Source organism: Neofelis nebulosa, chromosome 2 (assembly GCF_028018385.1).
Source record: "Neofelis nebulosa isolate mNeoNeb1 chromosome 2, mNeoNeb1.pri, whole genome shotgun sequence".
Taxonomy (NCBI): Eukaryota; Metazoa; Chordata; class Mammalia; order Carnivora; family Felidae; genus Neofelis; species Neofelis nebulosa.
In genome coordinates this window covers 198,023,132-198,039,256 of record NC_080783.1, presented here as the reverse complement: position 1 = coordinate 198,039,256, position 16,125 = coordinate 198,023,132, and the positions used below count along the sequence as shown (strand labels likewise).

At 39.8% G+C, this 16,125-nt stretch overlaps 1 protein-coding gene across 3 annotated transcripts in view; it reads left to right on the top strand.

The window, feature by feature from the left end:
- The window catches only part of KPNA6 (karyopherin subunit alpha 6), a 67,556-nt gene that overhangs the window by 29,921 nt on the left and 21,510 nt on the right, over positions 1-16,125 (top strand). For 2 of the 3 annotated variants that reach the window (XM_058718249.1, XM_058718252.1), the window contains exon 1: positions 387-515. The exons of the other annotated variant lie outside the window; for it this stretch is intronic. In XM_058718249.1, coding sequence (XP_058574232.1) covers positions 497-515 — 19 coding nt within the window. In that variant the 5' untranslated portion in view covers positions 387-496. Of the gene's footprint in view, positions 1-386; positions 516-16,125 lie in introns of those variants that run through there. 3 annotated transcript variants of the gene reach the window in all.

Here is a 16,125-nt window from a genome sequence, read left to right as displayed (position 1 = left end):
CTGTTTTGTATCATTGCTCGTCCCTTGGTTCCAAAAGTTTAGAGAGTACACTGTAACATTAGCCACTTATTTCCTAAGAAATGGGAGGTATAACTTCAGGGACCTATTCACTTTGAGAGAATTCCTTGACTAAGAAAACCCAAAGGCTGTCTAAGACAGTCAGGTGCTAGAAAAGGTTATTTGTATTCTGGATTTCTTAATCCAGTCTCTGCAAGTAAGGGAGTGCATGATGAAAACAAACCCTTTGCCTGTTGGTCCCTAAATGAGAGCCCAGCATTCCTTTGGTTGCTGATTCCAGATATGCTTCTGTGGTTGTTCCTTCTTCCAATCTAACCTCCCTTGCCTGCCTTCTCCGATGAAGTCACAAGCAAATATTTGTGATGGTTTCTTGTCACCATGGTGACTAAAGAAGCACATCTTGGTTCTCCTTCCAGCTTTGTTGTCAGCTTTGCTCTAAGGAAGGGACAGCCCCCTGGGAGAGCCCAGGCTCAGAGTCATGAAAAACCATGTGTCAGGTAATGGGGGACAGCGGTCCACAGTCCTCCTGCCTTTAGGAATCTGTCCTGTGCCTGTTAGTCTCCAGGCACAGGGGTAATCAGTAACCCCAAAGGGAGGCCACTGCATTCCCCTAGAATGTTTTTTTTAAATAATAAATTCACTTGGGACTTGCCAAGTGGGTGTGTAGGCTTGCACATTTTAAGACCCTACCGCCACAGTTGGTTCACCGAGCTACTTTACAGAATGACGGTGCCTTCTCTGAAGTTTCATTTCCTCAGTTTCTCTAGCTCCGGAATTCAGCTCTTTCTTCAACTTCCATTTTCATTTGTCTTTCACTCAGATTCTCTTAATAGACTCTTCTCTCCCCCCCCCCCCCACTCCATTTATGTACTTCCTTATTCTGTTTCCACCCCCAACATGATTTCCTGGTTGAAGAAGCAGCCCCCATCTTCTTAGGAGATTTCTTTTTAAACTCTCGTTACAATCCCCCAACCATGCTACAAAGGGGGCAATCTTAGTTGTTCGTTCTGTGTGCCTATAAAACTTATTTTTCACCCCATTAGCAATAAATACTCTTGATAATTTCCAGTTAGAAATTCAGAGAATCAGAAAGGCCTCTAAAGGACTTATGGGTTAACATAATCAGCTTCACTTTCATCAGGTCTTTAGATAGTGAGATTGTTTTAAAAATGTAAATATTGGGGTAAGGTATGATAAAGCCCCTCTGACCACAGGAAGAGACAGGAATGCGGCATGGAAGGAATATATTTGTTACACTCACAGGTCTCAAAGAGGAAGCCACTGCATGCGTGCAGGGTCACAGAAGAAATACATATGTATATATATACATATGTATATATATATTGTGTGTGTGTGTGTGTGTGTGTGTGTGTATTTTGAGAGAGAGAGAGAGAGAGAGAGAGAACACACAAGCAGGGGGAGGGCAGAGAGAGGAGGACAAAGGATCCAACATAGGCTCCACACTGACAGCAGCAAGCCCAATGGGTGCCCAAACCCACAAACTGAACCGAACAGTGAGATCATGACCTGAGCCGAAGCTCAACCCTAGGCCAGAGACTTTATTAAGGTTTCTGAGGGAAAGTGAAGGCAGGGCAGAGTAAACTGTTTAGGACTGGCAACTTTGAATTAATCCAAAGGATTTTGGTCTGTAGGAGTGGTTTCTACTTGCCTACTACCTCACCAAGAGATATTAAAGTGAAGGAATATTGTCTCCTGGGTGTATAGATAAGGTAGAGGAGGAGATATGGCTCTGGACTTTGCTGTTAGGCAAGTTGTTACCTTTAGGCATTAGCCATGGGAGGGGCAGTCTGTCCCTGGGTCTGTAAAGGTCCCAAATGCTGAAACATCAAGAACACAATGTAATGGGCACCTGAATGGCTCAGTTGGTCAAGTGTGTCCCCTCTTGGTTTTGGCTCAGGTCATGATCTCACAGTTCATGAGTTTGAGCCCCATGTCAACTTTTTTAAGTGCCAACACTTAAAAAAGAACACAGAAAATAAGAAAATAGAGTTAATATAATTGGCCCTGTAACTGGTGAATGCAAATAGACAAATATGGTATCTAAAAAAACATATAGAACAGGGATTCGGTGTTAGTTTTAATTGGCAGAGGTATGCTGTAATTAAAACTTTGGTAAAGGGGGGCTCCTGGGTGGCTCAGTCGGTTAAGCATCTGACTTCGGCTCAGGTCATGATCTCACGGTCCGTGGGTTCGAGCCCCACATCGGGCTCTGTGCTGACAGCTCAGAGCCTGGAGCCTGCTTCAGATTCTGTGTCTCCCTCTCTCTCTGACCCTCCCCTGTTCATGCTCTGTCTCTCTCTGTCTCAAAAATAAATTAACATTAAAAAAAAATGTTTTTAAAAAAAGAAAACAAAAAGCTTTGGTAAAGAGGCACCTTGGTGGCTTAGTTGGTTAAGCATTAGTTGGTTAAGCATGGGACTCTGTGCATCATGACAGCTCAGAGCCTGAAGCCTGCTTTGGATTCTGTGTTTCCCTCTCTCTCTGCCCAACCCCCACTCCCCTGCTTGGACTCTCTCTCTCTTTCTCAAAAAAATAAACATTAAAAAAAATTTTTTTTAATTTTGGTAAAATATAACATAACTCACACCATTTTAGCTTTTTTAAAAATTTTTTTTGGTTTATTTTGAAAGAGCTCACACACAGGAGGGGCAGAGAGAGATAATTCCAAACAGGCTCTCACTGTCAGTGCAGTGACCCTGGGCTCAAAGTCAGCGAACCGTGAGATCATGACCTGAGCTGAAGTCAGACACTTAGCCAACTGAGCCACCCAGGCGCCCCATTCAATTTTTTTAGATATACAAAAGTGTAGAATTTACAGTCCCACCAGAAATGCACCAGATGCTAATTTCTCCACATCCTTGCCAACACTTGGTATTTTGTTTTCTTTTGTCTTTATTATAGCTATTTATTAGGCATGAAATCAAATCTCATTGTAGTTTTGGGTTTGTTTTTTTTTTTAACGTTTATTTATTTTGGGGAGAAAAAGAGAGCACAGCAGGGGAGGGGTAGAAAGAGAGAGGGAGACACAGAATCAGAAGCAGGCTCCAGGCTCAGCTGTTAGCACAGAGCCCGACGCGGGGCTCGAACTCACAAACAGCAAGATCATGACCTGAGCCAAAAAGTCAGACACTCAACCTTCTGAGCCACCCAGACACCCCTGTAGTTTTTTTTTTTTTATTGTATTTTTTTTTTTTTAATGTTTGTTTATTTTTGAGACAGAGACAGAATATGATCGGGGAGGGGCAGAGAGAGAGGGAGACACAGAATTGGAAGCAGGCTCCAGGCTCCTAGCTGTCAGCACAGAGCCTGACATGGAGCTCAAACTCATGGACTGCAAGATCATGAACTGAGCCAAAGTTGGAAGCTTAACCGATTGAGCCACCCAGGCACCCTTCATTGTAGTTTTGATTTGCATTTCTCAAGACTATGTTGAGCATCTTTCCATATGCATATTAGCCATTTATGTATCTTCTTTAGAGAAATGTATACAAATTATTTGTCCATTTTTAAATTGGGTTGTCTTTTTGTTGTTGAACTGTAGAAATTCTTTGTATATTCTTGGTATTAAATCCTTACCAGATACATGACTTGGAAATAATTTTCCCATGCTGTAAGTTGTCTTTTCACTTTCTTGTTAATGTCTTTTGTTGCTTGTGTTTTTGATGTCATAGTAAAAGAATCTATTGCCAAATCCAAGGCCATAAAATTTTTTTTTTCTATGTATTATTCTAAGTATTTTATGGTCTTAGCTTATATTTAGGTTGTTGATCCATTTGGAGTTAATTTTTGTGTATGGTGTAAGCCTGGGGTCCAACTTCATTCTTTTAGATATTAGTTGTCCCAGTAATATTTTTTGAAGAGAGTATTCTTATTCCGTTGAATGGACTTGACACTCATCAAAATTATTTGGTTCGCCATAGATGTATGAATTTATTTCTACACTGTCAATTTTATTCTATTTATCTGTATGTTTATCCTTATCCCAGTACCACACTATTCTGATTACTGTAGCTTTGTAGGAAGTTATAAAATCAGGAAGTGTGAGTCTTCCAACTTTATTATTTAAGAGTATGTTGTTAGTTTCCACATATTTCTGAATTTCTAGCTTCATTCTGTATGGTCAAATTTATTGAGAATTTATTGAGACTCTTTGTGGCCTAACATGGTCTGTTCTGGAGAATGTACCATGTACACTCGAGAAGGTATATTCTGCTATTGTTGGGTGGAGTGTTCTATGTCTTTTTAGGTCTGACTGATTCATAATGTTGTTGAAGTCCTCTGTTTCCTTATTAATCTTCTATTTAAGTATTCTGTTCATTATTGAAAGTGGTGTATGGAAGTCTCCAAGAACTATCGTAGAACTATTTTTCCCTTCACTTCTGACCATGTTTGTTTGCTTCATATATTTTGGGACTCTGTTTTGGTGCATATATGTTTTATAATTATTATATCTTCTTAATGAATTGACCGTTTTGTCAATATATAATGTCGTCCTTGATCTCTCATAAGAGTTTTTGACTTAAGGTTTTTTGTCTGATATTGGTTAGCTATTGCAGCTCTCTTTTGGCTACCATATGCTTGAAATATTTAAAAAAAATTTTTTTTAATGTTTATTTATTTTTGAGACAGAGAGAGACAGAGCATGAACAGGGAGGGTTAGAGAAAGGGAGACACAAGAACCTGAAGCAGGCTCCAGGTTCCAAGCTGTCAGCACAGAGCCCAACGCGGGACTCAAACTTACAGACTGTGAGATCATGACCTGAGCCAAACTCGGATGCTTAACCGACTGAGCCACCCAGGCGCCCCGCTTGAAATATTTTTTTCCATCCTTTTACTTTAAACCCATTCGTGTCTTTGGATATGCAGTAAGTCTTTGTAGACAGCATATAATAACTTAAGAGTGTAATCCATTTACACATATTACTCTGATAAGGAAGGACTTCTGGCATTTTATTCTTTGTTTTCTTTAGGTCTTCTACTTTTTTTGTCCCCCTCTTCCTCCAGTTACTGCCTTTTGTGTTTAGTTTAATTTGATGTGTTTAGTTTAATTTTATGTAGTGAATGGTTTTGATTCCCTTTTCATTTCCTTTCGTGTTTATTTTTTATTTCTATTTTGTATATGTATTTTTTTAGATGGTGTGGTTACCATGGGGATTACATTTAACATTCTAAATTTATAGCTATATAGTTTGAATTGGTGCCAACTTCAAAAAATCTGTTTCTGTACAGCTCCAATTCCCCCTTTATGTTGTTGCCGTCACACAAATTACATCTTTACACGTACCCATTATATGCCCAGTAACATACATAAAATTGTAATTAGTTTATACACTTGTTCTTTAAATCATGTAGGAGATAAAAAGCAGTTACAAACCAATAATACTGATTTTTATATTTACCCATATAGTTACCTTTATTGGCTTCAAGTTACTGTGTAGTGTCCTTTCATTTCACTTCATTTTCAGTTTAAAGGACTCTCTCTAGCATTTCTTGTGGAGCAGGTCTCATGGTAACACACACTGTCAGCTTTTGTTTATCTAGAAGTGTCTTAATTTCTCCCTTGTTTTTGAAGCACAATTCTGTCAAATGTAGAATTCTTTGGCTTTCTCCCCCCCTTTCAGTTCTTTAAATGTGTCATCCCAATGCCTTCTGGCCTTCATGGTTTCTAATGGGAAATTGACTTGTATGTGATGAGTCACTTCTCCCTTGCTGCTTTCAAGATTCTCTATGTCTTTGGCTCTCAATAGTTTGATTATGTGACTAGATGTAGATCTGAATTTATCCTCCTTGGGATTCATTGAATATTTTTATGGGTAGATTCATGTTTTACATTGAATTTGGGAGGTTTTCTGCTATTATTTCTTAAATTTTCCCCCCCTTTCTTTTCTGTTTCTTTGACTCCCATAATACTTTTTGGATATGCTTGTTGGAATTCCATGGACTCCATTGGCTCTGTTACTTTTCACTCTTTCCTCTCCTCAGAGTACATAATTTGTGTTCCTGTCTTCAAGTTTGTTGGTCCTCTTGTTTGTTCACATGTGCTATTGAGCCCCTCTAGGAATTTTTCATTTTAGTTATTTTTCAACTAACTTTACTTACTTTTCAACTCCAGAACTGCCCCTTTTTTAAATTAATTAATTAATTAATTTAAGTAATCTCTGCACCTAGCATAAGGCTCAAACTCACAACCCCGAGATCAAGAGTCACATGCTCCTCTCAACCAAGCCAACCAGACGCCCTTCAACTCCAGAACCTCTGGTTGATTCTTTCTCTATTTGTTGTTCTCATTTTGTTCTGCATTGCTTTCCTGAGTTCCTTTAGTTGTCTTTTTTTTTTTTTTTTAGTTCTTTGTATTTAAGACAGTCGTTTGAAAGTCTTTGCCTACTATCTCTAGTAGTAGGGATAGTTTCTTGTCAATTTATTTTGTCCCTTCAAATGGGCCATACTTCCCTGTTTATCTCCATTATTGGCTTATTACCTTTAAAGAAGTTTCTTAATGGGAAGACTTTATTTTATATGTACTTACATGTTTACCATTTCTAGTATCTTTCCTTTTGTGAAGATCTGAGTTACCATCTGGCATAATTTTCCTTCTACTTAAATGTAGTATTTCTTTAAAAAAATTTTTTTTAATGTTTATTTATTTTTGAGAGAGAGACAGAATGGGAGTGGGATAGGGGCAGAGAGAGAGGGAGACACAGAATCCAAAGCAGGCTCCAGGCTCCGAGCTGTCAACACAGAGCCCGACACAGGGCTCGAACCCACGAGCTGGGAGATCATGACCTGAGCCGAAGTCAGACGCTCAACCAGCTGAGCCACCCAGGCGCCTCTATTTATTTTCAATTGAGAGAGAGACAGAGTGTGAGTGGGGTAGAGGCAGAGAGAGAGGGAGACACAGAATCCGAAGCAGGCTCCAGGCCCTGAGCTGTCAGCATAGAGCCTGACATGGGGCTCGAACTCACAAACTGTGAGACTATGACACAAGCCCAAGTCGGACACTTAACCAACTGAGCCACCCAGGCACTCCAGCTGTAGTATTTCTTCAATGCCTGTCTGCTAGAGACAAAGTCTCAGGTTTTGTTTGAAGAAGTCGATTCCTATTTCATTTTCATTTTTTGAAAGTATTTTCATTGGGTATAGAATTCTAGTTTGACAGGTTTCCTTCAATACAATTTCGTATTTCATTATCTTCTGACTTACATAGTTTCTTTTTTTTTTTTTTTTTTTAAGTTAATTCATTTTGAAAGAGAGAGAGAGTAGGGGAGGGAGGGGCAGACAGCGAGGGGGAGAGAGAGGATCCTGAGCAGGCTGTACACTGCCAGCATGGAGCCCGAGCCCGATGTGGGGATTGAACCTGAGCTGAAACCAAGAGTCAGTTGCTTAACCACCTGAGCCACCCAGGCTCCCTGACTTGCATAGTTTCTGACAGGAAGTCAGGTCATTCTTATCTTTGGTCTTCTGCATGTAATGAGTCATTCTAGCTGTTTTTAAGATTTTCGTTATCACTGGTTTTCAGGAATTTGACTATGATGTCCCTTAGTGTGATTTTCTTTGTTTTTACCATTCTTAAGGTTTATCATGATTTCTTGGGTTTATGGGATCAAGTTTGGAAATGTTTCACTCTTTGTTTCTGCATAAATTTTTTGTCAACTTTCCTCACCCCCCCACTTTTTCCCCTGTGAGTGCAGCTACAGATAAATTAGGCATTTGATAAACATCGCATGAGCCACTGTGGCATCATTTTTGGTCTGTCTCGATTGATTTTTCTTCTTTCTGTGGGTGTGTCATGTTTTTCTGCTTCTTGGCATATCTACAAGTTTTTAATTGGATTTTTGATGTAATTTTTATTGTCTTTTTTTTTTTTTTTTTTTTTTTTTTGAAGGATGTAGAGCCCTATAGGTAGTTGTTACATTCTGCCCACTTGATCAGTTGAAGTGTTGTTTGGAAGCTTTGTTAGTAGTCTTGTCTAGGGACTTTCCCCCCCCTAAGTTTTATATATTTAAGTAATCTCTACACCCATCGTGGGGCTTGAACTCACGACCCCAAGATCAAGAGTCCCGCACTACTCTGATGGAGGCAGCCAGGCACCCCTCTAGGGATAGTTTGATCTTACTCTTAAGGCATAGCCCTTTTTAGGGTTCACTGTATGCCCTGAGTGGTCAGTGAGGAATCTCCATTCTGATTCATCAAATGCTTTCCAGCCCTGTGTGAGCTCTGGGAACTGTTGAGTTTACAGCTTCCCCGTTGCTCTTTGCCTGACTCATGAAGCTTCTTCACCTCACACCTGTACATCCTTAGTCTCTATCCCAGATTTAAGGGAACCCCAAGCAGATTTCCTGAGCTTTTTTTGTGTGTATTTTGCTCTTCTCTGGAACTCTGCCTCACAATTTCCAGCTGTCTTAATCTCCTTGATCTCTTTCCTCAACTAGTGAGATTGCTTTGCTCTTTGGTAACCGTCTTCCTGCTCAGTGGTCTAGAACGTGCCTCCAGGCAGAAAGCCAAGGAGATAAGTTAGGGCTCACCCTCTTGGGGATCACAGATTTTCAGTGCCTTGTGTCCAATACCTGAAACAAGTTTACAGCAGGCGGATAAATCCAATCCCTGTTATTCCACCATGGCTGGAATGGAAGTGATAGCTATATTTGTAATGCCTAACAAAATAAGACAAAAAGGAATTATAAGGAATAATTAAAAAACAACAACAACAGGAACTGGTGTTCAGACAGACTGTTCTAAATGTATGTACCTCTAATAAAATTGTCATAAAATATATAAAGCAAAATAAAACTACAGGGTGAAATGGATACATTTACTGTTGATAAGTCAAGAAAAAAGTTAGTAAAGTAATAGAAGAGTTGAATAACAAGGTGAACAACTTGATTTACTGGACATATGGTTAATAGAATGCCATGCACAATTATTAAAGAATACAGATTTTTCTCAAGCACACATGGGCCACTTACATAATTTGTATACATATTGAGCCAAAAAAGCAAATCTCGATATAGATGGTTCCTGACTTATTATTTTTTAATGTTTGTTTATTTTTGAGAGACAGAGCATGAGGAGGGGAGGGGCAGAGAGAGGGAGATACAGAATCCGAAGCAGGCTGAGCCCGGCGTGGGGCTCAAACACGTGAACTGTGAGATCACGACCTGAGGTGAAGTCGGATGCTTAACCGACTGAGCCACCCAGGTGCCCCAATGGTTCCTGACTTATGATGGTTCAACTTACAATTTTTCAACTTTACTATGATATGAAAGCAGAAACACATTCAGTTGAAGCATTACTTTGAATTTTGATCTTTTCTCGGGCTGGTGACATATGGTACAATACTCATTCCCAATCCTGGCCAGCAGCAGTGAGTCACAGCTCCCAGTCAGCCACATGATCACAAGGGTACACAATTGATAAACTTAAATCATTCTGTACCCATACAAGCATTCCTTTTTTCACTTTCAGTGTAGTATTCAGTAAGTTACATGAGATAGTGAATATGTTACTATAAAATAGGCTTTGTGCTGGATGATTTTGCTTGGCCAACTACAGGCTAAAAGAGTATTCTTAGCACATTTATGGTAGGCTAGGCTGAACTATGATATTCAGTAGGTTACGTGTATTAAGTGTATTTTTAACTTAACCAGGATCATCTTAACAGTGGGTTTATCAGGACATAGCCCAGTCATAACTCAAGAAAGATCAGTAAATTTAAAAGAATCCTTGAGACTCTGATCACGGTGTGATTAATTATATTAGAAATAAATAACAGAGGGGCGCCTGGGTAACTCAGTCGATTATTAAGCATCTGACTTATGCTCAGGTCATGATCTCACGGTTCATGGGTTCAAGCCCCGTGTCAGGCTCTGTGCTGACAGCTCACAGCCTTGAGCCTGCTTCGGATTCTGTGTCTCCCTCTTTCTCTCTGCCCCTTCCCTGCTCATGCTCTGTCTCTCAAAAATAAATAAATACTAAAAAAAATTTTTTTAAAGAAATAATAACAGAAAAGTAAGTCGCCAAACATTACTGATTAAAAAAAACACTCATGGTTCAAATAAAACCAAGGGAAATTTGGTATTCAGAAGTGAATTACAATGAAAATATTATTTTGAAGGAAATTAAAAAGACTTTTAGGAAGATAATAAGCAAAATACAAAGTCTGAATATTAATGACTTAGGTACACAGTTTAGAAAGAAAAGTAGTAAGGAGAAAGAAATCATACAGTAGAGAGAGGATTAACAGGCAAAATTTGGATCTTTCAGAAGACTAAGATTAGTCAAATCTTATAAGATTTCTAAAGAATAAAAGAGGATACAAATAATATTAGAAATGAAAAAAAAAGAACTACAAGTAACTAAGGAAATTAAAAAGAACATTAACAACTTTATGCACACCATTGAAAAGACAAATTCCTAAAATAACATAACTTAATAAAAGTGACTCTAATAGGATGTCTGACTAGCCTTATAATCATGACATATATTAAATTAGCAGCAAAGACTGTTCTCACAACGAAAATGCCAGATCTAAGTGGTTTTACAGAGGAGTCTTGCCAATTTTTTAAATTAATTCATTAATTAAAATTTACATCCAAATTAGTTAGCATATAGTGCAACAATAATTTCAGGAGTAGATTCCTTAAGGTCCCTTACCCATTTAGCCCATCCACCCCTCCCACAATCCCTCCAGTAACTCTCTGTTTGTTCTACATATTTAAAAGTCTCTTATGTTTTGTCCCCCTCCCTGTTTTTATTTTTTATTTATTTTTAAAAAAAAAATTTTTTTTTTCAACGTTTTTTATTTATTTTTGGGACAGAGAGAGACAGAGCATGAACGGGGGAGGGGCAGAGAGAGAGGGAGACACAGAATCGGAAACAGGCTCCAGGCTCCGAGCCATCAGCCCAGAGCCTGACACGGGGCTCGAACTCACGGACCGCGAGATCGTGACCTGGGCTGAAGTCGGACGCTTAACCGACTGCGCCACTCAGGCGCCCCCGTTTTTATATTAGTTTTGCTTCCCTTCCCTTATGTTCATCTGTTTTATATCTTAAAGTCCTCATATGAGTGAAGTCATATATTTGTCTTTCTCTGACTAATTTTGCTTAGCATAATACCCTCTAGTTCCATCCACATAGTTGCAAATGGCAAGATTTCATTCTTCTTGATTGTTGAGTAATACTCCATTGTGTATGTATATACGTGTATATATATATATATATATATATACACGTATATACATACACACACACACACCAAATCTTTATCCATTCATCCATCGATGGGCATTTGGACTCTTTCCATACTTTGGCTATTGTCGATAGTGCTGCTATAAACATTGGGGTACATGTGCCCCTTCAAAACAGCATACCTGTATCCTTTGGATAAATGCCTAGTAATGCAGTTGCTGGGTCGTAGGGTAGTTCTGTTTTTAATTTTTTGAGGAACCTCCATACTGTTTCCAGAGTGGCTGCACCAGTTTGCATTCCCACCAGCGATGCAAGAGATCCTTTTTCTCCACATCCTCGCCAACATCTGTTGTTGCCTCACTTGTTTATCTTAGCCATTCTGACAAGCGTGAGGTGGTATCTCATTGTGGTTTTGATTTGTATTTCCCTGATGATGAGTGGTGTTGAGCAGTTTTTCATGTGTCGGTTGGCCATCTAGATGTCTTCTTTGGAGAAGTGTCTATTCATGTCTTTTGCCCATTTCTTCACTGGATTGTTTGTTTTCTGAGTTTGATAAGTTCTTTATAGATTTTGGATACTAACCCTTTATCTGATATGTCATTTGCAGATATCTTCTCCCATTCTGTCGGTTGCCTTTTAGTTTTGCTGATTGTTCCCTTCACTGTGCAGAAGCTTTTTCTTTTGATGAGGTCCCAATAGTTCATTGTTGCTTTTGTTTCCCTTGCCTCCAGAGATGTGCTGAGTAAGAAATTGCTGTAGGAGTTTTGCCAAATTTTTAATAAATAAGTTATTTAACTCTTATTACTTCCAGAAAACAGGAAAAGAGGGGATACTTCTTTTGATAATTACACCAAAGAATAATATGAGAAGCTCCTATACTTTCTTTTGTCACTCATGAATAAGGATACAAAAATTCTAAACAATATTAAAACATAAACAGCAGTATATAAAAGGTATAATTTATCCTGACCAAGTGGGGCTTATCATGGGTAGTCTGTAGTCTGGGGCACCTGGATGGCTCAATCTATTAAGTGCCTGACTTCAGTTCAGGTCATGATCTCAGGTTTATGGGTTCAAGCCCTGCATCAGGCTCTGCACTGACAATGCAGAGCTTGCTTGGGATTCTCTACCTCTCCCTCTTTCTCTCCCCTCCCCCACTAGTTATTTTTCTCTCTCTCTCTCTCAAAAGGAAAGGAAATCTATAGTTTGGGGCACCTGGGTGGCTCAGTCAGTTAAGCGTCCAGCTCTTGATTTTGGCTCAGGTCATGATTTCACAGTTCATGAGATCGACCCCCATGTAGGGTTCCACAATGAGTGTGGAGCCTGCTTGGGATTCCCTCACTTCCACTGTTTCTGTCCCTTCCCCCTTTCTCTCTCTCAAAAAGAAAAAAAAAATTTTTTTTAACCTAAAAAAAAAAAAAGAGAATCTTAGTTCAGTTCATTCATTATGCCTTTTAAAGAGAAAAACCACATATCATCTCAGTAGATGCAGAAAAATGATTGGATAATATTTAACAGTGGGGCTCAAACTCACAAACCATGAGATCATGACCTGAGCTGAAGTTGGACGGTTAACCGATGCAACTGAGCCACCCAGGTGCACCATTTGTGAAGAAAATTTTAAATCTATTGAGTAGCATTAACGAAAACAAACTAAGGGCTCCTGGGTGGCTCAGTCGTTTAAGCATCTGACTTCGTTTCAAGTCGTGATCTCACGTTCATGGGTTTGAGCCTCATGTCAGGCTCTGTGCAGACAGCTCGGAGCCTGGAGCCTGTTTCAGATTCTGTGTCTCCCTCTCTCTCTGCCCTTCCCCAACTCACGCTCTGTCTCTCTCAAAAATAAATTAACATTTAAAAAAACATAATAGTAATAAAAAGGAAATCAAACCAAAAAAGGGAGGGTGAGGGAAAGACCCACATGACCTCATTTCGTGAATATGGAATTTCAATACTGGTAACAGTAGTTCTGATTTAAATCCCAATAGCATTTGTTTAAGATTTGGCAAGCTGATACAGATTTTCTGAAACTCAAAAAAGAGCCAGCCCACTTCTCAAGGTTTATGATTGGAGGACCAGCTCTACCAAATGAAGAGATTTGTTAAAACTTTATTTAAAAACTGGGATAGGGGCACCTGGGTGGCTCAGTTGGTTGAGCGGCCGACTTCGGCTCAGGTCATGATCTCACGGTCTGTGAGTTCGAGCCCCGCGTCGGGCTCTGTGCTGACAGCTCAGAGCCTGGAGCCTGTTTCAGATTCTGTGTCTCCCTCTCTCTGACCCTCCCCCGTTCATGCTCTGTCTCTCTCTGTCTCAAAAATAAATAAACGTTAAAAAAAAAAAAAAACTGGGATATTGGAGGGATAGAGCATGTGACTCTTGATCTCAGGGTTAAACTTGATCTCCATGTTGGTCTAGAGATTACTTTAAAATAAAATCTGTTGGGGCGGCTGGGTGGCTCAGTTGGTTAAGCGTCTGACTTTCAGCTCAGGTCATGATTTCATGGTTCATGAGTTCGAGCCCCACATCAGGCTTTGTGCTGACAGCTCAGAGCTTGGAGCCTGCTTCGGATTCTGTGTCTCCCTCTCTCTCTGCCCTGACCCCACTCACACTCTGTCTCCCTCTCTCAAAAATAAATAAATGTTTAAATAAATAAATAAAATAAAATCTGTTAAGGGCCTCCTGGGTGGCTCAGTCAAGTGTCCGACTCTTGATTTCAGCTCAGGTCATGATCTCGTGGTTCGTGAGTTCAAGCCCTGCATCTGCCTCTGCGCTGACAGTGTGGAGCCTGCTTGGGATTCTCTCTCTCTCTCTGCCCTTTCTCTGCTCATGCTGTTTCTCAAAATAAATAAATAAACTTTAATTTTAAAAAATCTGTTTAGGGGCGCCTGGGTGGCTCGGTCGGTTAAGCGTCCGACTTAAGCTCAGGTCACGATCTCGTGCTCTGTGGTTCGAGCCCCGCGTCAGGCTTTGTGCTGGCAGCTCAGAGCCTGGAGCCTGCTTCCGATTCTGTGTCCCTCTCTCTCTGCCCTTCCCCCGTTCATGCTCTGTCTGTCTCTGTCTCAAAAATAAATAAACGTTAAAAAATATATATATGTTTAAAAAAATGTGATTGAAGCAAGATAGAAATTGACCAATAGTAGAGATTCTAACACTAAAGTTGGTCACAGAGGGTGATTTTCTTGACGATAGGAGTGGCATAGTAAATAAACCGTGCTAGGACAGTTGATTTTCCACATGGAAAAAAATGAAATTGAATCCCTATTTCATATATAGACATAAATTCATAGATGAAGCATTTGCATGTAAAAGGCAAACTTTAAAACCTCTAGAAGACATAGAGGCAGGCGCCTGGGTGGCTCTGTCATTTGAGCGTTCCACCTTGAGCTCAGGTCATGATCTCAGCAGTTTGTGGGTTCGAGCCCTGCGTTGGACTCTTTGGGAGCCTGGAGCCTGCTTTGGATTCTGGGTCTTCCTCTCTCTCTGCCCCTCCCCCACTTATGCTCTGTCTCTCCGTGTCTCAAAAATAAATAAATTGGAAAAATAAAAATAATACCAAATAAAATCTCTTGAAGACATAAGAAGCTATCTTTCTGACTTTGGGAGCATTAAAGGATTTATTAAATAACAAAAAGCTAAGAATAAAAGAACATTTTTAACTACATTATAATGAAAAACTTCTTGTTAACTCCATAAGGTGAAAATCAAAAAAACTAAAAAGCTTCAAACTGCTGGAAGATATTTGAAGACACTTTATTTATTTGTTTGTTTGTCATTTTGAAAGAGAGAGAGAGAAAACAAGTGGGGAGGGACAGAGAGAGAGGGAGACAGAATCCCAACCAGGCTCCACACTGTCAGCACAGAGCCTGATTCAGGACTTGAACTCGTGAACCGTTGAGATCAGGACTTGAGCCAAAACCAAGAGTCGGACGCCTAACTGACTGAGCCACCCAGGTGCCCTGCTGGAAGATATATGTAACACACATAACCAACAAGTGATTAACAACTAGAATATCTAAAGAGCTACAAATTAATAGGAAAGGGGCTAATAATTCAATAGAAAAATATTCAAAATACACAAATGGATTTTTTACAGGAGAAACATAGCTAATAAACATGAAATCTTACCTCATTAGTAATCTGGGATGTGCAAATCCTTATCTCAGTGAAAGACCTTACTATACAGAGTAGATTGGCAAAAGTGAAAATTCCAGGTAATAAGGTATATATCAACAGAAGCCTGTTGTGTATTGCTAGGATAGTATAAATTGACATCACATAAAGATGTGGTTTATATATACAATGCAATACTGCTTGGCAGTGAGAAAGAATGAAATCCTGCCATTTGCAACATGTTTGGAACTGGAGGATGATATGCTAAGTGAAAGAAGTCAGAAAAAGATACATGTTTTCACTCATGTGGAACTGGAGAAACTTAACAGAAGACCATCGGGGGAGGGGAAGGGAAAAAATAGTTTCAAACAGAGAGGGAGGCCAACCATAAGAGACTCTTAAATACAGAGAAAAACTGAGGGTTGATGGGGGGGCAGGTAGGGGAGAGGAGAAAATGGGTGATGGGTATTGAGGGCACTTGTTGGGACAACCACTGGGTGTTGTATGTAAGTGATGAATCATGGGAGTCTACCCCCAAAACCAAGAGCACTGTATGTTAACCAACTTGACAATAAATTATATTGAAAAATAAAGTGGCGCCTGGGTGGCTCGGTTGAGTGTCCGACTTTGGTTCAGGTCATGATCTCACGGGTCTTGTATAGGGCTCTGCGCTGACAACTCAGAGTCTAGATAGAGCTGATTCTGCCGCAGATTCTGTGTCTCCTTCTCTCTCTGCCCCTTCCCTGCTTGTGCTCTGTCTCTCTCTCAAAACTAAGTAAACATTAAAAAATATAT